At 36.4% G+C, this 26,682-nt stretch overlaps 1 protein-coding gene across 2 annotated transcripts; it reads left to right on the top strand.

The window, feature by feature from the left end:
* The first annotated feature begins 6,930 nt into the window (after window positions 1–6,930).
* LOC109077635 (junctophilin-1-like) lies at window positions 6,931–25,333 on the top strand. 2 transcript variants are annotated; one of them, XM_042718392.1, is made up of 6 exons: window positions 6,931–7,616; window positions 10,133–10,895; window positions 18,400–18,518; window positions 20,706–21,360; window positions 22,624–22,721; window positions 24,448–25,333. In XM_042718392.1, the coding sequence occupies exons 1-5, from the start codon at window positions 7,238–7,240 to the stop codon at window positions 22,649–22,651; spliced, it is 1,944 nt and encodes a 647-aa protein (XP_042574326.1). In that variant the 5' UTR covers window positions 6,931–7,237; the 3' UTR covers window positions 22,652–22,721; window positions 24,448–25,333. The 2 variants fall into 2 exon arrangements, with proteins under 2 accessions (XP_042574326.1, XP_042574325.1); XM_042718391.1 differs by having other exon boundaries at window positions 22,894–25,333.
* The last annotated feature ends 1,349 nt before the right edge of the window (window positions 25,334–26,682 follow it).

Below are 26,682 nucleotides of genomic sequence, written 5' to 3'. Positions count from 1 at the left end.
ACAATTGGGCTCAGATTAGACTCAAGGATGACAGAGAAACTAGCCCAACAATTATGATACAAGGCAAATTCTAGTAACAATTAAATCCTTGCTTTCATGTTATTGACGTATAAGATTATGTCAGAGTAGAGAGGGGGAAACAGCCATTCTCCCCTGAAGGAAACTTCAAGCACAACAACCCTCCCAGTACTCAATAAAAGAACTGGACTACAGCTTCTATATGAAAAAAAAGTGATTGAAGACCTTGCTTACTATCATGAGTCACTCTTGAACACAAAGAGAACAAACCTCTTATGCACTCACTTAAAGTGCTACACTGTTTATAGGAAGATCATATCATCATTGTAATGTAATATACACTTTTTTGGCTATTTTTTAATGCAAGGGATTTATGAGCACTGTAATAACAACAATTTTATTTCAAATGAAGCACATTAATGTCTATAACTAGAGTTAAAGCTCATGAAGCACTGTTGGGAGATCACCAAAATACATCCTCTGGAGTCTGTATGCCGAAATTCATTAACACTAATATATTTCCTTTAAAAGAGTCATGGTTCAGTGTAGTTGGGTCAGCCAAATGCTGTGATTAACTGTCTGTTTCATATTGAGTCCACATGTAATCTTTGATTTACTTTCTTACGGTTAAAGCTGATATCAGTGGTGGACCTCAATATCAGTTGTCATTTTGTGACCACCATGATGCAGTGCAATGTTTTTCTCATCAGGATTTTAATGGCAAATGATTTATAAGATGAAGTATAACTTCCCACCATAGATGAATCTCACACAAGCTACAAAAAATAATTAAAACCACGTGTGGGAATCTATAATCAAATGAAGAAATCTTATATATGGTGTGGTTTTTATAGCAATAAATGGTTATTTTGTGGCTTGGCAATCTTGTGTTTTTTGGCAAGATACAGATAATGGAGTTCTAACAGTGTGGAAAAGGATTTCACACATCAGATTTATTTACAGGACATTCCCTGTAAACTCAATGGCCCCAAGTATAATTTGTTTAACACAGATATATTGACCAACGGAGAAACAGCATCTGTGCTACATTCTTTTAAATACTGAATATTTGTAAAATTGTAAATTCCTGATCACATAGATTCCTGTTGAAATGATAAGAATGAGCAAGTACAGTAGCTGTATTTATGATTGAGACATTTAATTATTTACTAAAATCATTCATTCAAAAACACTGGTTAACACAAGAAGACCTATTACATTCTTCATAAAGTTTTTAAAATCCCATGATGTCAGAAGAAACTGAATAATTGAATCACAGTCTGTATTAAATAAAAATCGGACTATTACCAGCATGTCAAAAAGAACATCAAAACCCAGCAAACATGCTAAAAATCATGAAATTACAAAATATAAAAAAAATATATATATATACTAATATACATTAAAGAGACATTCAGGACCAAATGCCTCAGTCAAGCAATGAATGACCATGGATTGACCTTTGGGACAATCCCACCCTAACCTTATATTAAAAACGAAGGGAAATTGGATCACAAACTGTATTTGGTGCTGTTCTGGCCAGAGCACTGCACAGTGGAAACCAAAGCACTTTAAATAAATGTGAATTATAGTGTGCAGTGTGGAATAACGCACAAACTAATGTTGAATGTTGTAAAATGTCATGTTGCATCAAAGGGAATTTTAATGTGGTCTAGACCGAATGGAACAGGAGCTGTATTTTTTGCAGTGATTAAAGTGATGGTGCACTGGGCTGGTCAGTTGTCTGGTTTAGATAGGAAGTGGCATTGGCCCGCATTTTCAGTGAAGGAGGAACATATGGACACTTGATTTAAATCTTACATTCATTACAACACCATATTTTCACCAAAATTAGGATGTCTTTAGCATTGCTCTGGTAGAAAACATGCATACAATAAAAGCATTGTAAATCGCTTTGGATTAAAGCCAAATGCATACATGTAAATGTCTGAATCTGTCTCCAGAGCCTTTCAATGTGTCATAACAAAGGGTTGCACTGTAGGTATGAATTGCAATGAGAGTGTAGTAACTGTATGTGTGTGCGTGTGTAACAATTCTTTCTGCATTCCAATATCTTTTTTCTTCCTCAATTCACATGTATGCCAGAAAAGAAACCTACTTTTAGTACCATATATAGAATTATGCTACAAAAATAGAACTAACAGACGGCATTTATAAATATTCAAACTATTAATGCAGAAGATTATTACTTGGCGATATCATCATCCACCACTACAACTGTTTATAGGAATGACACAATATGATGACACGCAAAACCTATAAAATGAAACTGTGACTAAAATGTATATAATAAATGAGCAATAAAATTTCGTTCTCATGCCTCACATTATCAGTGAAGGAAGAGGGTAAGTAACAGCCAAACTTTGCTTATAAAAAAAGCCTTGTTTTAACAATAACAGCTGACATAATGGCAAGAGCTCATGTTGTACTGGTTGAAATCATAGTTTTGAAAAAGAGATGATGTAATGCAATCATGTTTTTCAAGCTGATACAAGGGGTGCGATTAGGAGCAGCATATCCAGTGCAATTTACAACTACACTTCCCAACCAGATTTCATTCTGTCTTTGTGTTGTGTATAATTATGGCTGCATTATGCACATGATAAATAATCTGGCCAAATGGATACAGACCAACTTTACAGAGAAAAAGAGAATATTTTATATGTCCTGTTCTGTCTGTATATATTCACACAGTACATATGTTCTTGCTCACTCGCACAGCAAATCTTACTTTCACACATGACGAAGTCCATGCCAACTGTACAGTATCAATTACATTGTTTTTGCAGGGAAAGAAAACAAGCGAAGCACTTGCACTGTTTTTCTGAGATATTTGAGCACCTGATTTTTGACGTCTTGTCCTTGATGAGGGGTTACATATGAGCTTCGGTGGGTTGCTGGGGAAAATCCACTGCAACACGGCATGTAAAATTGTCTTGGTATGTCTTGATAAGACTATTTCATATTTCTTAACCTCTCTATTATGTAGTGGAAAATAAACATTTTCTGCAGAAATATTTATTTAGGCACAAAGGTACACATGCCCTTTGTTATTCATGTCTCCTACAAAGGCTCGTTTTGATAGAGAGTGCACTGATGGCTTTATCTATAGGAATATAGTTTGGCTTAGCAATTCCCTCTGGGAAATACTGGCAGCCCGGGTTTTGTCTTTGTTCCATCTAAGTGCTTAGAAAATATTAATTTTTAATTGCAATTAAGTTTAAACCACAAAAAAGGCCTGAGCTCTCTGCAGTGCCCCCAAACAAATACTGAGGGCCCAGCCTTTGTGAGATCCACCATGAACTTCTGCCTAGAGAGGCACAAAACAGGTCTTAAATGACCAGCTGGTGTGCTTTATTTTGTCAGGTGGCCATGACTATAAGAAAAATATTGTATTGGATAACAGTGCTGCCAACTATTGGATAACCATGATGCAACCGAATTTGCTCCTGATGCGAACAATCGTAAGCCAGTGCCATTTTGCAACTGATTATAAATTATGTTTGGTTTGTGATGCAAGGAATCATTCAACTGTTCTGCTGTAACCACACACACACACACACACACACACACACACACACACACAAACTTCAGTTAGTTAGAACAAAATAGAGATATGACTAGTGGATAAAGCAATGTTCTTTTCCTAAAATAGACATGATTTTTTTTTTCTTGTTCTTAATATAATTTATTCTCTGTTGCTTAACCTATCAGCTTTAGGTATAAGAATCTGTGCTCTGTTTTAGGAGTGGTTCTGTCTCTGTATGTTTATTTAAACACAGCTGCTGTTTAGGGAAAAGGACACTGACATCATAACCATGTTTGCCCAAATGGAACCAGTTAGAGGCCTATTCCAATGATTGGAATAGTCATTCGGAAATGCAATAAACCGAATGTGTATTTAGAACCAATGGCTGAGTACAAAATGAGGCATAAGAGAGGAAATCTGTATTTATAGATTTTCATACTTCATAAAAGAGATGTACTGTAAGAAGACATTTAAAGTGTAGCTATTCCATGCACAATGGGAAATGTACCAAGCACACACTGACATCTTGTGGTGTGTTATAGTAAAATGTCTTGCTGGGTTCTTGTGGGGTTTATTTTGAATAGGGTTTTTATTTTTTGTATTTTACAAATTTTATTTCGTTTATTTGTTTGTTTATGTGGTACAAGTGCATTTTTGTTGCTGTTATTTTATTTTTTATTTTCTGGTCAAAACCAATAAACAGACCCGAGGGAAAAATGTCCTGAAGCAAGCTGTTACTTTTCATATGAGCCATAAAGCATTTTTTTCAAGCAATAAAATAACTGAAGCAACACTTCTCACGTCACTCACATTAATAAATGTAATATTGTAGATTCACATATTAACAGTCTATTATAGCTGTCTTGATTATTATTATTATTATTTTTTTCAGATATATTCTATATTATGAATATCACACTGAATCTTGTCTGAATCTCACCGAACTCTAGATTAAATAATTTAGTTTTTGAACAAGGACACTACAGACAGTGGATTGAGAGCATAGTAGATGATGGATAAACACCAGGGGTCACTATTGGCATTAATTTTTTCTCACATATTTTGTAAGATTTATTTCATACTCATTCACAACACCTGTTACTAATAATAATTCAAAATGTTAGCAATAGGAGGCGTCAGAAAATACAACAGCATTCTATTGGGTAGAATCTGATTCATGTTAAATCAAAAGTAAATATTTGGTCACACTAGTTTGGGAACCAGTTGTCATTAATTATTAACTACAACTTTGCCTCAATAAACTCCTAATTTGCTGCTTATGAATAGCTAGTAAGGTAGTTGTTAATTTTAGGCAATGGGGTAGGGTTAAGGGATCTAAAATATGCTAATGCAGAATAAGTCATTAATATGTGTTTTGTAAGTACTATGCAAGTAATATGCATGCTAATAAGCAACTAGTTGCTTAAAAAAATTAAAGATATGTTACCATAAATATATGTATTTTCAAACTTAAATAACTATTTTCTAACCATACAAATAGGTTATAAAATAATGATTTAAATAATGATATATTATAAAAACTGACAAGTATCACCCAAGTCTTTTTGCTTAGCTTTACTTAAGTAACTTACCAGCGGTAGGCTATGTACTTCTGCATTCGTTGTTTTAGCATTGTTGTAAAATACTGTCCACATGGATCAGTGTTTCTATTCTGAGGACTGATGACGTTCTTTGTCACCTTTTGCATGGCACAAGTTCATTCATCTTTCAGCAAGCCAGTGTCTGACATCATCTGAGTTTTCAGTCTATACAGAAACTGCAATCTGCAGGGCAACATACTGCTAAAACGTGTTCAGATGGTGCACGTGGGTCTTGGCAGTTCTGTATAGCCTGTAAATGACTTTGATGCTGCCGAGAACTGATACATTTTCAGGATTTATTTTTAGTTATAAGAACAAAGAGGCCAATCATTACCACCACTAAAGCTGTAATAAATCCAGCCGGGACAAACGTGGTGCATCAGATCATGAGAGTGGTCGGCTATTTTGTTGTGACAACATTACCACTGTTTTCTTTACTAGTTACAATGATGTGGCACAAGTTACAGCCAAGGTAAGCTGCGTAATTATAGACTTAATTGTGAACTAAACTGGTCTGACTGTTGGAGGGAGAATTTAGAAACAATAAAAATCTATGCCAGATCCATAAATCTCAAGGTCCTTTGGCAGCCCATTTTGTCACAACAAAATTTATTATGAAATTTGCTCAACATAGCTGTCAACAATGTGTTATCAGAGCTTTGCTACAAGCTACTAGGATATGTTTAACTGCTCTGTTTACAATGTTTCTTTCTATCTATCTATCTATCTATCTATCTATCTATCTATCTATCTATCTATCTATCTGTCTATCTATCTATCTATCTATCTATCTATCTATCTATCTGTGTCTGTCTGTTCTCATTTTAAAATCTTTATTATCTATCTATCTATCTATCTATCTATCTATCCATCCATGTAAGAGGCTGACAATAATCTGAACATATACTTGTTTAAGTAGTGACACGTATAGGCCTACCTGTAGCCCTATCCTGCATTTTAAAATCTTTATTTGAATATGGCAACATAATATTGTGCTCTACAATAATTCCATGAATAAATCTCTGACAGAGACTATCAGCCAATCACTGTGTGCATAGTTAGCATGCTGACATCTTCTATAGCATCGAGGTCAACACCGCCTTTACTCTTAGTTTAAGACTTCTCTCTGTTTCTAAAAATTAAAATCATCACTCAACACAACAGCTAATAGAATAGGTTAAAAGAAAAAACTCATATAAAAAAACTTACTTCAATTCAATATAACACAAATCTTAAAGATAAAATAAAAATGTTTTGTGAATACGGGCCCAGATCTCTGTGTGGAGCACTGGCTGTTGTCAGACTCCTTGTGCAAACAAAAAACTAACACAATTAATAAAAAAAAAAGCAAAATGAATCGAACGGATATTTCCTACTGACGTACTACAGCAAAATATATAAATAACAGACTTAAAACAATTTTTTAGCTGGTGAAAATACTAGTGTTCACTGCCTATATAAAGTAATAAAACAAATAGGCAAATAGATTGCATAATAGGCTTTGTAAAGGGAATTAATGTAGATGTTTAGAAAATGTTTAAAAATAGGATATTTAGAAAATATTGTCATGCGAATCCAAATCTGTCTATTTCTAATGATCAAATATATATTTATATATATTTATAATATAACGTATATAAAAAACTTGCATCGTTCTCCCACATAAAACTTAAAAACGATGTAAATGTGGTACTGGGCGAGGGCGGGCTTGTAGTACTGACGTCATCAGCTGGGTGTCTCAAGCCCGGCTTTGGGCTCCTGTCTCCTCTCTCTCTCTCCCTCCCTGTGAAGCGAACAGGGGGGAGAGGATCATAAAAAAGCCAGGAACGGCGACAGTGACAGCGCCTGCGGCTCCGGCGCCTGTGCGCGATCCTCCCTCTCACTCACCGCCAACACTCGCACCAATGCGCGCCCTCAGCGATCTCCAGCAGACACCACCGCATCACAGCACTGCGCCCGCGGTCTGAAATTCACCCCCACCCCCCCTTTTTATTATTGTAGTTGTTGAGCATCCGACATACGAGCAGCCATAGAGACGCAAACACTTTCATTTCAACCCTTCATCTGAATGACGGGCGGACGGTTCGACTTCGACGATGGCGGCACTTTCTGCGGTGGATGGGAGGACGGAAAAGCCCACGGACACGGCATCTGCACCGGCCCCAAGGGCCAGGGCGAATACTCCGGGTCCTGGTCCAACGGGTTTGAGGTAGTCGGGCTGTACACCTGGCCCAGTGGAAATACATACAAGGGCTACTGGGCGCAGGGGAAACGGCACGGGCTCGGCGTGGAGTCCAAGGGGAGGTGGCTGTACCGCGGGGAGTGGAGTCACGGATTTAAGGGTCGGTATGGAGTTCGCCAGAGTCTCAATACACCTGCCAGGTATGAAGGCACATGGAGTAATGGACTGCAAGATGGATATGGGGTCGAGACGTACGGAGATGGGGGTGAGTTCAGCGAAACATCACTTGACCTATTTAATGTTCTTTAAAGTCTTGCGTGTTTGTGATGCTGCTGCCGAGTGAAATCGGGTCTCTGTTTTGTAATATATCATTATAAAACTAAGGCCTCTTATGTAGAATATAATAAGGATATTTTTTTTCCTGTCATATTGTGAAAGATCAAACAAGCGCCTGGGTTATTTCTAGTACCTAGATTTTGCCCCTAAATCATGGTCTGAAGATTTATGAAGAAGTTTGTCCATGCAGTTGAGTTGATGTATGGCATATAACTGGACTGGTCAGCAGAAGTTGCTCACAGAGGTCAGGGCTAATAATAGTTACATCTGCAACATGTCAAATCAAAGCTCTTCTAGCAGACAAGTTCTGGTCTCAGCTTATTTCTTCTGCAAGCAGCATTTGTGCTATATGTGAAAATTCTGTGCTGTCACTTCATTCGATGGAAGTTAAATTGTAAAATGGGGAGAAATCATGTCATTATTTACTCACCCATGTCAAACCAAACCTGTATAAATGTCTTTCTCCTGCTGAACACAAGATATTTTGAAAAATCTTTCGAAAATGTGTGTAATGCAGACATTTATTTGATGGTAGCCATTGACTTACATAATATTTTTTCCATGCTATGCAAGTCAATGGCTACCATCAACCTTCTTCAAAATATCTTCTTTTGTGTTCAACAGAACAAAGAAACTCAAAGGTTTGGAACAACCCGAGGGTGAGTGATGACAAGATTTTCATTTTTGAGTGAACTATCACTTTAAAATACAGTGACTGTGTTAAAAATATTAAAAGTGACATTTTGGTGCCTATATATTTTACAGTTTATAAGCATACTTTATACATAATTTATTAATATAATATTAATATACAAACGTACTTAAACATACTTTTGTATCGTGGTAAAATAGAAGGCCACAAGGTGCATTAAAATAAATAAAAATAATTATATCAAGTAATCAACATAGGAGCCATATGAATTATGAGACACCAAAAGCATAATTTTAGTACTAATTTGTGGCAAAGTGTAAATGTATTGCCTTGTGTTGCCTCCAGTATATATCTTTTATTAAATGTAATTAAATTACATGATTAAGTGATTAAACAGCATTACTATTCAAATAATTTTAGATTGCATAGTAATATATTATTAAGTCTTTTAAGAAGAAATTTAAATCCAAGGTAAATTAATATTTGGCAAGGAACATGAAGTTCTCTTGAAATGTGGTGGCATCAGAGAGTTGGGCCTCCTGTTAAATTTATGAGACATTACTGCTCACTCATAACTCGCTTTCATCTTCTGCAAAGAATCCTGAAAATAGTGTTATAGCTCAGCTGGACTGCTGAGACAGAGGCTTTTTTGCACTCTTTATCATAAGTCACTTCCATTCTGCCTCTTTACCTATAATTGGAATATTAGTTTATCAGCATTACTGCTGTAGAGGCAATGGTATACAGTATGCAGAATCATAAGGAATGAGTGGATAAATAGGTAAATAAATAAGAGTTATGGTTGGCTGGAGTCAGAAACTTCACAACGGCTCAGATTACTTCCATGTTTTAAAATAGTGCTGGCTCTGCTGTTGAAGCTGTTAGGTCTGACAGGCTGGCATATGAGATATAGGAGGGAGAGCTGTTCACTTCTGCACTTCAGCGTCATAATGTGGATTGGATTACATCTGTATATTACTTAGCCTGACAATAATTTATTTAGTTACAGTCTGCATGTTATTTTATTTATGCATTTTAGCACTTTGGATATTTGCTGAAAGTGAGATTAAAAAACTTTTCACCTAGATGGGGACCAAGTTGGCACTAGGGCTATATCTACTTTATATTGCCTTGTATTGGTATCGAATAGTGAGGACAAAACTGTTCAAAGGTTTGGGGTCAGTTCTTTAATTATTTATTAATTTTGAAAGAAATTAATAAAAGTGACAGTAAAGACATTTACAATGTTACAAAAGATTTCTATTTCAAATTGCAGCCTTGATAAGCATGAGAGAATTCTTTCAAAAACTTTCAAAAATCATTCAAAGTCAAATCCTACCAACCCAAAGCATTCGAACAGTATTCTGTTTTGAAAGATTATAATCATGGTTGCTGATGGTAACTTATCCTTGAAGTGATTTATCACTAAGTGGATTCTTCCATCCAGCAAACTGTCTTTATTCTTGAATTCAGAGAATAAAAGATATAAGGGTAATTTTTAAGAAGGTCTTTGATTAATGATACTGTTTTCGGTATTCACGGAATGCAAAAAATATAAATAAATTAATTTATTTATTAATACCTTTTTTAATACTCTATTTGTTATAATCATTTGAATGAATTCATCATTTAATCTAATTAGCTTGAAAACATTGTGATGCTTCAATAAAAAAATTCGAAACATTGCAAAGTGCCCAGACATGTCAGTTCCTCTGGTGTTTTCTTTTGTTTGTAATCCCTGTATTATGTGTTATGCAATATCTAGACTAAAGTCTCTCTAATCCCTTTGCCAGGTACGTACCAGGGCCAGTGGATGGGCGGCATGCGACACGGCTATGGCGTACGTCAGAGCGTGCCTTACGGCATGGCCACTGTCATCCGCTCCCCGCTGCGCACCTCACTGGCCTCCCTCCGCAGCGAGCAAAGTAACGGCTCCGTTCTACACGACCACCTGTCTGACAGCCCTGCTGGCACCCGCGGCGGCTTCGTCCTGAACTTCCACAGCGACAGCGAAGTGGGCTCTGGCAAAAAAAAGGGCCTTTTCAGACGGGGTTCGCTGTTCGGGAGCCTCAAGCAACTGAGGAAGTCAGACTCCCGCTCTTCTATATCCAGCAAACGCAGTTCGGCACGAAGCGACGCCACCATGAGCCGCATCAGCTCTAGTGACGCAAACTCCACCATTAGTTTTGGCGACGGAGAAGTGGCTGATGAGTACATGCCGACTGAGGACAACGTTGATGCCACAACCACCGAGTCGTACATGGGCGAGTGGAAGAATGACAAGCGGAATGGTTTCGGTGTCAGCGAGCGCTCCAATGGGATGAAATACGAAGGCGAGTGGATAAACAACAAACGCCACGGCTACGGGTGCACGATATTCCCTGATGGGATGAAAGAAGAGGGAAAGTACAAAAATAACGTTTTGGTGCGTGGCATCAAGAAGCAGCTTATTCCCCTCAAGAACACCAAGACGAAGCAGAAAGTGGACCGTGCCGTTGAAGGAGCCATAAGAGCGTCTGCCATTGCCCGAACAAAAGTAGAAATTGCCACCTCAAGGTTAATACTTCCTCTAGATCAATCCTACACCACATAATCAATTGCATCTTAAGGGCATAATTACAACAACATTTTATCTCACTCTCTTTCTTTCTCTATCTTACAAGTTTCTTCATCTAACCAACAGTATTGCTCACATTCCTTTAACCAACCTAGCATCTGCATGTTGTATCCCAAGCTATAGAGGAGTTGAAGGCTGCTCATTCGCCCTCATGTGAATGCGTGAAACGCAGCAGGGAGGTGACCAGGCAAACAGCTATTGTGCAGAAGAGCCCCGTTGAAAAGTCTGTTTGCATGAGTGCCATCACATGCCCCCCGGCCATAGCTCTCATACTGATCACGTAATCAATGCAGGGCCAACAGGATGTGCTGAATGAAGTCACAGAGGAATCAGGGTGCCCAGTCGTAATGTTTATAATCATTTAAACATTTTTAGTGGAGAAACGGCATGGTATTTTTATGTATTGCTGGCCATTATGACAATTAAAAGGCCTATACGTTCCTAAGAGAAGTTAAGCATAGATGTAATTTGCTCAGAGGAGATACTTATGTAACTTTGGTGGTATGTGTAAATCAAACGGCTAATGCGTTTTCAAAGGCAAAGCCGTTTCATTCCTCTGGGATTGAATTACTGTCAGTTCTTTTTATATGTGTTATACATAACACATAATTATCGATTAAGTCACACATGGAATGGTGGAGGAAATGCCTGATATTGTTTTCTAAACACAACAACACGTTTTCCCACTCCTGAAAACCACTAAAACTTATTTTCTTAACTCTTGTAATTCAGTAAAACAGTGTGTTAAACAGGGACTCAATAATGTGTGAGCTGAGTGGTGCCGCTGATTCATGTAAGGACATGTGAGCTTATATGCTAGTGCTAGTGCTGGTGTAGGAGACGTTTCTCACTTGTTTAGTATTAATTTTCCTTCAATTTAAGACACACATTTAGATGTTCATTTTTGACCTTTTTTCCTCTCATCAACTTGCATTAGAGAGTAGTTAGGATGACAATATTATGCTTAAAGGGACAGTTCACCCTAAAATTAAACTTTTTATCATCATTTACTCATCCTCATGTTGTCCCAAACTTCAGTGGAACACAACATTTTGAATGTGTACATTAATAAAGAATATCCCGCCATCTATTTTCAATATGAGTGAATGAGGATTGAGGCTTGCTCAAAAAACTCAGAAAAATGGTTTATATGACTTGCATGCTGAAAATCTTTATGTTCACCCAAGCTTTCCTAAATTTAGTAGTGATATCAGATTTGAGAATGAATCAACTTTTTAATTAATCAGTTCGTTCAGTTCAGAAAGCAGATCTGGATGATAATGAATCGGACTGATCTTGTTCTCGATTTCAGATCACTTAATCATTGATCTGATCTTAGTGGTTAACAACCCACTGATGATTATCAGTGAATAATGGCCTAAATTGTGGTCTGTTCATCAAACAAAGCTATTTTAAAGCTTCATCTGAACCATTTTTACATTATTTTTAAATCTTAAAATTCCAGTCCTAATTCAGTGTAATTTCAGGAGACACCTCCTTACACTGTTATGCGTCTTTTTGTGTTCTATGAAAGAAAGAAAGTCTAAAAAACTCAAATGTAAATAATGACATAGTACTATTTTTTTTTGGTTGAACTGTTTATTTAGTGATTCTTTTGTGTTTTTCATGTGACGGTTTTTGTATTTAGGGCTTTTTAGTAGGAAGCATTTTGCTTTGCTCTATTAATGCAGTTATTTACTTCTTTCTGTTAGCACAAAAACCGTGTCCTTGTCTTGTTCATTCATTACCATGTGCTTCTTTCTGATAGCTGAAAGAGCATGAATTTTAATGAAAGCTGCTGTAATGAGCTTGCACAGTCCATGTAGCTAATGAAATAGTAATATGTCCCAGAGCTGCTGGATGAATTAAATATCTCTCAGTGCCTTTGAAGATTGTTACGCAGAGAAGTGATAAGCACTGGGAGGGTTCAGGGAATGTGTGGAGAGTCTGAGAAGGCGTTGGATTGCCTTGAAGGAGTCTTGAAAAAAGAGTGAGATAGAGAGGGGGGGGGGGGGGTTCTCAGGCCTGTGGTCTCTCACACATGTGTGCACTGTGTGCCAGCACTGAGCCTGACTAAATAAGGCAAGGCAGGAGTTGGCTTCTCAATCGCTGACAAGAATATAGTCTTGGAGCCGTCACTGATACAGTAGCCAGTCTGTGTCCTGTTATCATCTGTTAGAGCACTCAGGTTTAGAGCTGCATGTATGTGTGCCCGTATATATTCTGTCAGCACTGATTTTCTTTTTACCATGGCAATCATAATTCCTTCCAAAATATTAGAGTTGCTACAATTACTGTAGATTATAAAAGGGATCTCTATAAAAGAATTTCTTTGTCATTTTATTTAATACTTTCTTGAGGAGACTGTAGAAACTATGATAATTTGGTGGAAACCAATGGTTACCATGTTTCATTTTTTGTAAAAAGTTGATTTCATAATTCATTTGTGAGATTTATGTGTCCTGCTTATCTGGTCAAGGCTTTAATGGATGGGATTACCTGAACAGATTAACCATCTTTCTTAATCTTCTGTTTGTCCTCAACAACAGTTTATGTAGAGGATTGTTTCTTCTATGGTAATCTACTTTATACGCTGCGTTATGTAGTGATTTGTTGATTGCACAATACTTTGATGCTATCATCTTTCCATAGGCATACTTACTTTTATTTGACTTATTAGTCCCCAAATTATATATTTTGGGTTCATCTATTTACTGCATTATTCCTATGTGTTTTAGGGCTTTCAATCAATGTTTTAACATTAATTTATTCAATTAATTAAATACACCACCAGTCAAAAGTTTGGGATCAATAAGAATTTTTTAAATATTTTCTCACCAAGGCTGCATTTGTTTTATGACAAATACAGTAAAAAGAGTAATACAGTGAATTATTATATTTATGTTTATTTATATATTTTTGAAAATGGGATTATATTCCTGTGATGCCAAAACTGAATTTTCAGCAGTCATTACACCAGTCTTCAGTCACATGATCCTTTAGAAATCATTCTAATACGCTGATTTAGTACTCAAGAAACATTTATTATTATCATCAATTTTAAAAACAGTTGTGCTGATTAATATTTTTGAGGAAACCAGGATTCTTTTTTTCAGGATTCTTTGATGAGTAGAAAATTCAAAAGAAGACTTACTTACCCCCAAACTTTTGAACAGTAATTTATGTTGAACGCAGTTTAGTAATGTTAACACATTTATTCAATATCATTCTGTTCTGTGGTTTCTTAAAAATAATTAGAGTATTTTGAGCTGATCAGGGGTGCATTTCCCATAAGCAACTACCATCACAATGAATTCCGTAGTTATCATTAGAGTTCAGTGGAACCATAGTCCATAGTTGGCTAACAGTGCTTTTGGGAAACACACCCAAAAGTCCACAGCACAGCAAGCATTTCTCAGTAATTGCTGAAAGACATGTTGAGAAATCTGAAATTTTAACTTAAAAAAGGAAAAAGGAGAGATTAATCATGCTTTAATATTTTTAATGATTTTCAGCCTTAGAACGTTTATATAGTTATCAGTGTAGTCCGACATATCACTAAAAAACATTATATAAACTAGCAGCGTAAGAATACATACAGAAATATACATTTGTACAGGCCAACTGGACAGATCAGAATCAAGACAAGTTCCTGTGTGCTCAAGCAGGGAGGATGTGCTCCTCTTCACATCTTTATCTGAGCTCTTGTGTGTGATAGAGTGGGCGAATGTGAGGAGACACTGCCAAATTAAAACCCTCAGAATTTCTGCAAGTGCTCCATCTGTCGCCTAGGAGATGTTCTTTGGCTCAGACTCCAAAGAATATTACATTAGGTCCATTAACGCCTAGGGACAAACGCTGACAGATAGTATGTAGATGCTCTCTTAATATTGTGTTAATATTATGCCTTGTGTGTTTAGAGGAGCCATGCTTGTAGTTGATTTTAACCCTTGTATTATGTTCGATTTCTGGGTATGATTTTGATGGAGCGGGTCAAATTGACCCTAATTGCCTTCAATGCAATTTCCTAAATATCACATTATTAAAAACAAGAAGGAATCAGGTATGAACAGAAAGATTTTAATATCAGTATTTGTTACACAGTGCAAAAAATTTATATTAAAAAGTATGATTTTTAAAAATGTGTTTAACCACATTTTTTAACCACTTAACTGTTACTGTCCCGCTGGTAGAGTTTACTTCTATATTACTATATTCTATACTACTATATTACAGTTAAATCCTAATCTAATCATGACAAACTATATATCGTTGGAAAGGTCTAAGACTCCTAAAAAGTTATTTGATCACTGTTTTTGTTACAAATTATGAAGGAACAGTAATAGATTAATTTATGAGTGCACCTCAAAACATATACTACATCATAAGGGAGTTCTGACCTTTGGCACAAAAATTCTTTTTAATTTCATTTTTTCTTATAACATGTTTTAGTAATCATCATAAATTATATATCACTTGAAAGCATTTTGAAAATGGATATTGCGTTACCATGGAAATGTTACTTTAAAATCTTTAAGTGGGCTCCTCCCCCTTAGTGGGGGGTGTCATTTTACAAAATGTATTACCGTCTTTCAGAGTCAAAACTTTTTATAATCTTCACAAAATACATATCACTGGAAAGTACTGAGTCTCAAGATTCCATATTTGGTGATAGAAGTGATAATGAGAGAAAAATGTATACATTTGTGACAGAAAAATTGCATTAAAAAAAACAATGGAGTTTGAATGGCACCCATTGGCTAGTTTTGGTACAACACCTAAACAAACTTGCATAGGAGCCTCAATTTTTTAATATCAACTTCAAATTTGGAACACAACTTATTTAGACATGTTCATGGCCCTAAATGAGAAAAGGTTACAAAAATTCTGGAAGAAAAATATAAGTTAAGTAGTATTTCATATATTGAAAATGGAAATGATAGCTCACTTTTACCATTTGAGTCTGAGCAAATTACCGTAATGGCAAAACTGCCACTTTTTTGCAGCAGAAGCAGCAGTATAAGTCTTTACTGTCAGTTTTGATCACTCGAATGCGTCCCTGCTAAATAAAATTAATTCATTTCTTTTAAAATATCTTACTGACCCTAAACCTTTGAACAGTATCATAACTGTAAAAGCAAAGTTGTTAAAGCTAACTCTTGAGACCCAGTTGTAACGTTTCATTGGCTACAGAAATCCAGAGGCCCAGTGAACTAGATCAGGCTTTCTCAACCCTGGTCCTCGAGAGCCACTGTCCTGCAAATTTTAGCTCCGACCCTAATCAAACACACCTGAACAAGCTAATTAAGCTGCTCATGATTATTATAAGCTATAGGCAGGTGAGTTTGATCAAGGTTGGAGCAAAACTCTGCAGGACAGTGGCCCTCCAGGACCAGGGTTGAGAACCCCTGAAGTGGATGGATCTCCTCAGGAGCTGATCTCTGCTGGGCTGGTTTGGTCTGAACCATAATAAATCATTAATCCTGTTATCACAGAGCTAGTTTTGCTCTATATGAACACCAGACACTCAGTATATTTGTGTTAGTGCTACCACACCATGACATGATGCTCTAGATCAAGCTTACAGTATATCTTCCTCCTATTTAAGGTTTCATTTATCAACGTTATTGCAATTCTAAGCAGAGGACCGTTGCTATATATCACAATTATACTGTACTAAGTATATATATATATATATATATATATATATATATATATATATATATATATATATATATATATATATATATATACAGTGCAGATCTTATTACTTGAGGTTTGTTTTTTAGAAGGAAAAGAGAAGGCTAGCTAGTTTAAGTCATTCAACCAGAGTTTTAAATTCAATTTAATTTATTCGCATAGCTCTCCTTAGAATGTGATGAATACAGAGCTCTTTCCCACAGGTAAAGACTATGATCCCTTAAAAGCAAGCTTAGCATAACCGTTGTAATGTGGATGGACTTTAAAAGATACTTTGTCTGGAATGTTTCATGACAGCCAGCTGACACTTATGTCTTCATTCAGACTGCATAGTCTGGTGCAAAGAGGAAAAAAAAAAATATTGGTTAAATGTTTAACACATATTGAATGAGGAGAAAGCACTGATTTTCATATTTTACTCTGCATATGTGATGGGAATTTTAAGTAGGCCACTGCCTAAAAGAAGAACAGTCTAGTTTTACTGATAGGAGTGAGTAACTCTACAAAATTGTTCAGAATGTATTAAATGCTAAATGTAAAACAAGCTAAAATTAGGTTTGGATGGCCTTCCAGTGCTCATGGCATTGCATATCTGTATATAAATATACTGAAGGCCCTATATACCTTATACTGTAACATACATCTGTACTCTTTCCTCACTCACTCATGTGAAGATCCTCTTAACAAGTGTTAATCCAATGGGTTATTTAAAGCCTTTTTGGGCTGATACAAAATACTAAATTATATTTAAAAGTTTATGGGTTAAATATGGAGTATATTAAATATTTATATTTTTATGTATTTAATATTTATATATTTGCAGTGGGTTTGAAGTTGGCATAAATCTTATATATATGGGGGAAAAAAAATAAGATACACTACTGTTTGGGGTTAGTAAGTTTCTTCTAAGCCTGAATTTATTTGATCTAAAATATAGTAAAAACAGTAATATTGTGAAATATTTTTTACAAATTGATTACATTTTAAAATGTAATTAATTTTTGTGATGCCAAAGATGAATTTTCAGCAGCCATTACTATAATATGCTGATTTATTCCTCAAGAAACATCTCTTGCCTAAAAACATTATTATTACAATTAACAAATGTTCAAAACAGTTGTGCTGTTTGATATTTTTTGTGGAAAGAAACCATTTTATTTATTTATTGTTCCTGATTAGTAAGTTCAATCATCAAAAAGTAATAATAGTTTAATAGTTAATAAACGCTAAAACATCATTTATGTGAGAAAGAAATATTTTGGAGCATTTCACATTGTCTTTACTGACACTTTTGGTCAACTGAATGCATCCTTGCAGCATAAAGGCAATCATTTCTTTTTTTTTTTAATATATTACAAACCTCAGACTTTGAAATGGTAGTGTATATCAAATATTTTTGTTTTATCTATTTTATATCACCCATGTCACTGAGCTCTAGATGTTTGAATATTGACAGAGGACAACTGATAAATGCCAACATTTTGCTCTGTTTTTAGCACTATTAGCTTTTTGTGAATAGGAAAATGAAAACAGTAGACAGCATAGTACAGCACAGCATTTGTTCCTTAGCTTCTGTTAATGAATGCATCTTTGTGTGCTTGTTGTTAGTGGCACAGTAGACCTGCAGCCACTGCAGTGGCGGTGACTGATAGTGCCAGGAGCAGTGTTAAAGTGATGTGCCCTCCTCACATATCTTATCATCCAAGCTGTCTGACTCCAGCTCTGTCTCTTTGCTTTACCTAGAACCGCACACGCCAGGGCCAAAGCAGAGGCAGCTGACCAGGCGGCCCTGTCTGCCAGCCAGGACTCTGATATCGCCAGAGCAGTGGCCAGAGAACTGTCCCCCAACTTCTATCAACCAGGTATCCCACCACCCACGTGCACATCCGCTTTCTCTCATGCACACACATGCACACGTTTTCTACGCCCTTTCGCCCCTCCCTAATTACTCCCTTTGTGTCCTTGTCTTTGTGTCTGGGTCAAGTGTCTCTTTTTTGCCTCCCTGTCAAGCAAAGGCAAAGAGAGCAGATGCAGCTGCAAATGAGTTGTGAAGGGGAGGAATATCATTTGCATAGATTACTGCTTCTCTGAGCCAAGCTCCAACCGATTTTAATTCCTGCAAATTATTAAAAAAACATCAGGCTCAAGAATTATAAATGTGTGTTGTAGACTGTAATTTTTATTCTAAACAATTGATACGTTAGCATTACCAAAATGAAACAAGTTGGTGATGAATGTTATACTGTATGGTATATATATATATATATATATATATGATTTGTAATATCACATTAACCTCAATTCAGTGAGGCCACAGTTTCTTCAACCTCTTTCTGCTCATATAAAGCCGTGTAAAAGCCAAAAATGCCTTTTGCATTTGTCCATACATTACCAAATGGTTTCGGGATAATTCCTTAATGCTCCAAGTGGAATCCTTAAATCCCCACCCCCAACTCAATCGCAGGTCTGCATTGCTGGCCAGTGACGTCTTGCTTATGAAGCTAAATATATTTTACATATTGTGGATTACTGTGTCATACTCAGAATCCCTGTTGCTTCCTAAATAATTAATATAAATAAATAATATATAAATAATTGTCTGTTACATTAGCTCAATTGTCAGTTAAGTGTGCACTAGCCGGATTTGACAGTGGGATTAAAGCTGCTGGGTGGATTGCTGAATCCCTTCAGCTATGGTAGCTGTCTGTGAATTATAACTATTTTTCCTATATCTTTAAGTTATGAAATACATGCACTTTTCTAAACAAAATAAAATGTTTTCTATTAACAGGGCTACCAGCTTGAGTAGCATATCACTTTGTTATTTTATTTGTTAAGAATTAATCTGTTACATGCGGAGTTGGGAATTATTCAGAATTGAAGTATTATCTCTGCAGATAGATTTACATTAAGTTTATTTATTTCATCTGTTACATTAAATTAAATTAGCTAGAAGCTGGAACACAACATAAAGAAGGACACATGAATCCATGATGTCATGCAACAACATTTATTTAGATAACAAAACTAAACATAACACAAAGGAAACACGTAACACAAAAAACATTCCTAAAAGAACTAATGCAAGATGAGAAACAAACCAAAACCATGGAACAACTCCAAAATATAAAGGCAACAAAAATGAATGAACCGAAATTAAGAAAGGCGTCCTTAATATAGTTGATCATCACTCATGCCATGAGACACAGGTGCACAGAGGCGGACCTAAGCAATCAGACTCAGAGAGAAAGATTAGGAGAGACATGACGTCACATGAGGGAGAAGAATTAGGCTGCTGCTACTTGTATATATAAAAGCCACATTATAATATACAAGGTCAAAGATCCTCAATCCTACAGACTTTATAAAAATCACCAGGCTCATAAATTCTCATTTGTCCTCCTAGAAATAGCGAAATACCTTTTTCTGCTTCAAAAAAAAAGAGTCAACACAACTTACTCAAGGGAGCAATGTGGACTGAAAGTTTTTTTTCTGAAATGTACTCACAGTTTTGTTTGAGAGTGCTTGGTGTCACGGCTCTGAAGATGAGCTGTTCCACACTTTAACTTTTTAAAAAGGCTGATAAACAGTGTGATTTATTTGTAGTCTAGGCCTGGGCACAGTCCAGTGCAAGTTCTAGAAAGCCCATCTGTGTCAGCTGTGAGGCCACTCTGGCCATATCCATGGTCTGGAGAATCTGGAGAATGACTGGAAGCTCAGACTTCAATCATAAAGCAAGTGGCAAAGTTCTTAATGTCCGTCCCTGCAGAAACACTAAGAGACTGAGACTGTGAAAACGTGAAATTGCATCTGTTGTGCTGGCAGTTTATTCTGAGCTTGATATTCACAAGCAGCACTCTTAAGATGTTTTGTTTCTGGGTATTAAGCATTGTTGTTTGGCAGTAATCAATTGATCTTTTTACTTTTGATTTTATTTTTAAGAATCAGAGAGTCTAAAATGTAATAAAAATGTAAAAATATTTAAAAATATGAATCTTTATTTTAAAAAAAGTAAACAAATTCTGACTTATCTTTTTTATACCCTTTAGGTCCTGACTATATCAAGCAAAGGTTTTCCAGTGAGCCCATCGAGATTAAAGAAGTACCAGAAGAAAAGAAAGAGAAATCACCTTCAGGAAGTCCGCACTTTTATCGCAAAGGCACGACCCCAACCCAGACCCCTTCCCAAAGCCCCGGGCCCACGCCACCTCCCTCCCCACCTCTCAGCAAGAAAAAGCCCTTCTTTAACAGAAGTGCCCCAAAAGCCATCAAAGAAAACAAGCCCCCTGCTGCAGAAAGCCTGGCAGCAGGTGTCACCAAGGCTTCTTCCAGGATATCAGACAAACAGGAAGTAAAACAGGAAGTAGTACCCGTAGCCAAACCCTCCAAGCCGCCGGCGCCGGTCGCCAATGCCTCCAGCCCTGGGAATGGTGAGCTGCACTCCCAGTATCACGGATACTTTGTGAAGGCGGAGGTGATGATGCTACCTGATGATCCAGAGGATGAAGAACACCATGCAACTGCTCACACCAGGATGCCCCCAGCTGTAAAGCAGTACCGCGCACCGACCCCCAAACCAGTAATGGCCAAAGAGAGCAAACCCGAACCCAAACTGAAGAAACAGGAATCATTGAAGCCAAAGAGCCTAGCAGAAACTAAGAAAGCCAGCATGGAATTACTACTGACATTGTTGAGGAGGAGTCAGTAAGTAGCTGCAACATCAACATGCATGACATTTATCAGTAAAGTTACTATTTTTGGCTGTGCTTAGCACTATCAGTATATTATGTAATATGACCAGGTTTTTTTTCACAATATATTAAAAATGCATTTTTTCACAGATGCATAATCATCTATATTCTCTTAATATTACAATTTTATATTATTTATTTAAAATTCAATTCAATTAAAAATAAAATCTATCATTTTAAGTGCTACACATGAATTTAGGCATCACAACATTATGTTAAGTAATATATATAAGATAATGTAATGTTAAGTATGAAATTTCTAAAGTATATATTTGTTTAACAGTGTTTAAAATTATAAGTGTTTTTAAATATTAACATATTGTGCACTAAGCGATTTTTGCCAAATGATATTGATATTTGAAAGCACCAAAACAATGCCCCTATTTTTAAATCTCCGTCCCACACACAACCCTGGCATAACGACGAATCGCGGAAACAAGCGAAGATGACACACAAGCATATTCAAACAAAAGCCAACACAGATAAGTTGTGTGAAACAAAGCAAAATCAACGTTACTCACAAACAACATAACCTGGGCGTCAAATTCTAGGCCTTCCCGCTCCTTGAGTTCTCTCCACCGCTGGAAAGCTGCTCTGATATTTATTTGGGTCCTACCTCTTGCCTGATCGTAACTCTTCTTTTTAATGTTTTGTTTCTCCAATATTTTCCTCTTTTTTATCTTCCAATTCTCTCTATCTGTAGTTGATCTGCTAATATCCGTCTGTGCACTCAAATTGAGTGCTCTTTTCTCTCCATCATTACAAGACATGCCCCTTACTTCTGATTGGCCACAATTGTGTTTTGGGACTCGGTCCGACACTGTGGTCAAAAACGTTTTTTAAAAATTGCTTAGTGCACCTTTAACGGAAATAATTGAAATGATCCTGCACACTTAAATATCCAATATTGACTGATACTAATAAATTTGAGCATTTCTAATAATGGAAAATAAACAGTATGGTATTAATTTACTGTATCATGCATGCTTACAGTATATAAATGGTTTTAAGTATCTTATTTAAAATGTATATTTTTTATTTTTTATTTAAACATATAAATTAAATATTGCCCATTACTTGAAAATAGTAATCAGCTTTTCGGTATTAAAATTCAAATTTGAATATTGCTGCATGCCTAGTATTTTCATTTGCTATATAAGAGCAGGTGCCATTCAATTGCTAACCTCCAGCTTTGTCTCTTTCGCTGGTTCTTCAGGGTCCCAACTCAATATTGGTCATACTAGTGATGCTGATAAATATTGGACTGGCAATTATTTTTGTCCATTTCCTCACTTGACGGCACATTAAACTCAGGTAAGACTCTCGCACTCAGATGGAGGATTTTGCCGATTGCCATAGGCCCTGATCTTTGCCCCATGTCAGTCACCAACTAATGTAGTCTACCTTACTCTTGCCATGTAATTGCAGCTATGCCTGAATGTTATTCAACATAATTACTTACCCTCTAACTGTTTCGACCCTTCAGTGAGCTCATGAAAACTAGCGGCATAGGCCCCTAATTCTCTGCACTTGCATCAATGGCCTTTAAAACAAAATGGCACCAGTCAGACACAGACACAGGCAAAGGACTGGATGACTGGAATTAGAGCAAATCATGGGAGAAAGACGAAACCCGGACCATTCGGCCTGAGCCAACCCAGTTCCTCTGGCGATGATTTGTGACTCGCTTGGGCTCTGAAAACTGAAGCAAGCAGTCGTTGGGAAAGAAAAAGAATCTGCTGATCCAAGCCATACCCAGTCAAGTGCATGTCCACCCTGCTGCTAAGGGGAGGGGTGGAATGGGGGGACTTAACTGGATATGTTCGGAGATGCACTTTCAGTTGACGGAAGCGAACAGCTGCCTTACTATTTTACCACCTGACGTTTTAAAGGAGAGATGTGCAGTGGGTTGCCAGTGTGTTTGGGCAGCAGGATTGTGTACCAGTGTCCGCTTTCCGCTTGGTTCGAAACATCATGCACATTTTGAAAGGGTCACTTGCCAGTCTTATTCCATTACCCATCTCTACAGCCTTGTCTAACATCTCTTGCTCCTGTTTTAGGAGATTCATCTGTGACATGCCTGTGCATGGTACTGGTTTAACGATTTTGTCTTGACTTTTTTTTTGTTTGTCCTCCTCTCTGTTGTGTTCTTTATTTCTGCACCTGTAGCTAAGGATGATGAAAATATCCAATGTAAACTCAAACCTGAAAATAACAGCACGTTACAGTTTGAACCTATGGAGAAAAAAAAAATTCTAATCAATTAATTTATTTATTTTTAGATTGCCTTTTATTTATTTTATCTTTTTTAGAAAATAGTGCGTGGTTTGATTAATATATATATATATATATATATATATATATATATATATATATATATATAAAGGTATTATTGTAAAATTGTGTGTGTGTTTTCTTTTGAAAGATAGCCAGTATGTTTGACATTGTACTAGGGTTAAACGCATGGCTTTTATTTTTTGAGAAATGACTAATTGTGACATTTTGCACCTTTAATACCCCCCCAGCCCCCAACCCCTCACACTATCCATTAACTTGACGTGCAGAGCGGTACCTGCCTCAATATTATGCCTGTTTAATTGTGTTGAATACATTCAGGTCGACCCACTGGTTATAAATGCGAATGTAGAGATGCCTTTAAAGAATTTGTCATGGTGTTATAGTTTACCTCAGAAAATGTTATTTTTGAAATGCTGTCTTAATTAGGAAATTTTTGTGGAAATCTGCTGTTATTCTCCATTATTTTGGTCTGGTGGTGCATGAGAATGTGGTTGCAATTATTGTGCACATGGTGCATTCGCACCAGTATTTAAATGACAAATGTATACATATAAATAGATCTATTTTATATACAAAGTCAGAATATATTTAGTCAACAGTTGGACACTAAATGGCCTTGACTAAAATTATAGCACTGCATCTTTTGCTGATTGATTCAGACATCCTGCGTGTGTATTTGCCGGCTATGGATGTGTTGTGTGAAGCATGAATTTCAGCAGTAACAGGGTGACTGTTTTTACAGAGGTTTTGTCAGACTGCGAGAGTATGTGAGAGGGAAGGAGGAGGGAAGAGAAGAGCATCAGAATGGATGATGGCTTGTCATTTGACAAGAGAGAGTAATCTTCAGATATAGAACAGTTATTTTTAAAGAAATAATATCTTTTAAAGAAATATTTCTTTTTATTTTTTATTTTTGTGGCAGGGTAAACATCTTTGATTTACACTCATTGGCTATGTAAATGGCTGTTTTTTTCTGTTTTGTTTTCTATTTCTGTTTATATTCCATCCTGACCTGATACATATTAGATGTAATTAAAATCCCCCCTTAAAATTTGGCATTTGTTTAACCAGTAAAGATTTTTTTTTTGTCATTTTGTTTCCATTACCAAGAAAAGTTACAAAAAAGTTCATCTCTATACCAAGAAAAGTTACAATTTCTGTATTTTTCTAAAATAAACAGCTAGTATTTAAGATGTTTTATTGTAAAACAGCATTCAATTTAACTATTTTGTGCTGTTATGATTTAAGATCTAGCATAGCTCTTCAAATTGACCATACAAAAATTCACAATTGAAGAATCATAAATTGCGAATTCAACATAAAAAGTCGCATTAAATCTAAGATAAAGCAAAAAACGGGTAATGAAGACCTGCAACAGCACGAAAGGGTTAAATATGACATTTAAAAAGCTTGAATCTGTCATTGTAATATCTTAACGTTTTAAAATTGGTTTGAATGTATTGTTTTCATTTTAAAGGTTGAACAAATGGAAAAATGTTGCTGAAAGTTTTGATATGAACTGTCCCACACACCTTAATGATACTGAAACGTATATATAGATATATATTATTTTTTGGAAATTATTGATATAAATTATAATTAAAAAGGTAACTTTTCAAAGTCTTGAAGCATGTCCTGGCATTGTTTTTTCCCATTTCACTGACCAACACCCAGTCTAAATCATGTCTAATAACCTATTATTAGACAAAGAAGAGTTTTGAAATGATTACACACATTAATGCAGAAAATTATTAGACACAGAGGAGATCAGACAGGGGGCTTCCTTTACTTGCATGCCGTCTCACTAGGCTTACCCTCTACTGTGGCTAAATCTTCACTCTGGGCGACAGTGAAATGTCTAATATTAGCCACTGGATAATAAATTCTCATATTTTACTCGCCAGTGTGTGAATTGGAGGCTAAGTATAAGTTAAACACACATATATTTTATCTCACAGAACACTTTGACTGAGTGCTTCAGAGTTTCTCTCTCCGTCAAGCGAGAAGCGATCTGTGCTATTTGTCAGTTCATCTCTATGGATGCGCAGCGCACCTGTATTTCGCGTGCCGTAAACTTCAGTGTGAAGGCGCACAACTCGCCGTCACTTTACTTATATATGGTTACCAAGTTTTAATTCAAATTACTAAAGTTCTATCATTAAATTATACTTGATTATCATAATATCATATTATAATGCTTGACTGACTGATGTTAAGAGTGTACTTTTAGATATTTAAAAGATATGTAAAAAGCTGTGCCATTTTACAAACATATATTTTGTAAAATAAATATGAAATATAACATATATAATATACATATTTATATAGGCCTATCTGGCGAGTAAACTAAAAAATTTACTTGCCAATGGTGATTCAATTGCCAAGGTGTCTGTAGAGGGTTGACAGGTATGTTTTATTTTAGAGCAGTCCTTCCCCCTTAAGTGTGAAAATTGTTCCTTGTCTGGAGGATTGCTGCAGTGATCCTAAGACCAAAATAGTGCAAAGCAGCTGCTGTTGGCTGGGAGAGGGTCGTATTTGAGCACCATGAGAGTTGTGCCAGCCTATGTCGTCTCTCTCCTCCTCTGAGCTCAATGGAGAGAGTGGAAGGTCACCCACCAGCTGCTTTGTTGTTCTCTTTTAGTATGTGAACATGGACCCCATGGTGGACTACAGTTAATATAGAAAGAGCCTGAAATAGAGGCTCAACCAACAGACATAACACACAAGTTTCTATACAGCCGCAGCCATTAAGCGTCTACTCTCACGTGACATTTTACCTCAGTAACCCTCTGCTGACGCACAAACGGTAGGGAAGATCACTCCGAGGTAGCTTACTTTATGTCACCTCTACATCGCTTAGTCAGCACTGATGGAATTTCCTCCAACTTCGGTGCGTTGGGTCATTGTTTGCATAATTTCTGAAAAATATCTTTCGCCCCGATTGGTTGAGACCAACTTAGATCCTGTATAGTTTGAA

Source organism: Cyprinus carpio, chromosome B2, assembly GCF_018340385.1.
Source record: "Cyprinus carpio isolate SPL01 chromosome B2, ASM1834038v1, whole genome shotgun sequence".
In the NCBI taxonomy this organism is placed as follows: Eukaryota; Metazoa; Chordata; class Actinopteri; order Cypriniformes; family Cyprinidae; genus Cyprinus; species Cyprinus carpio.
This window is presented reverse-complemented; position numbering and strand designations above follow the sequence as displayed.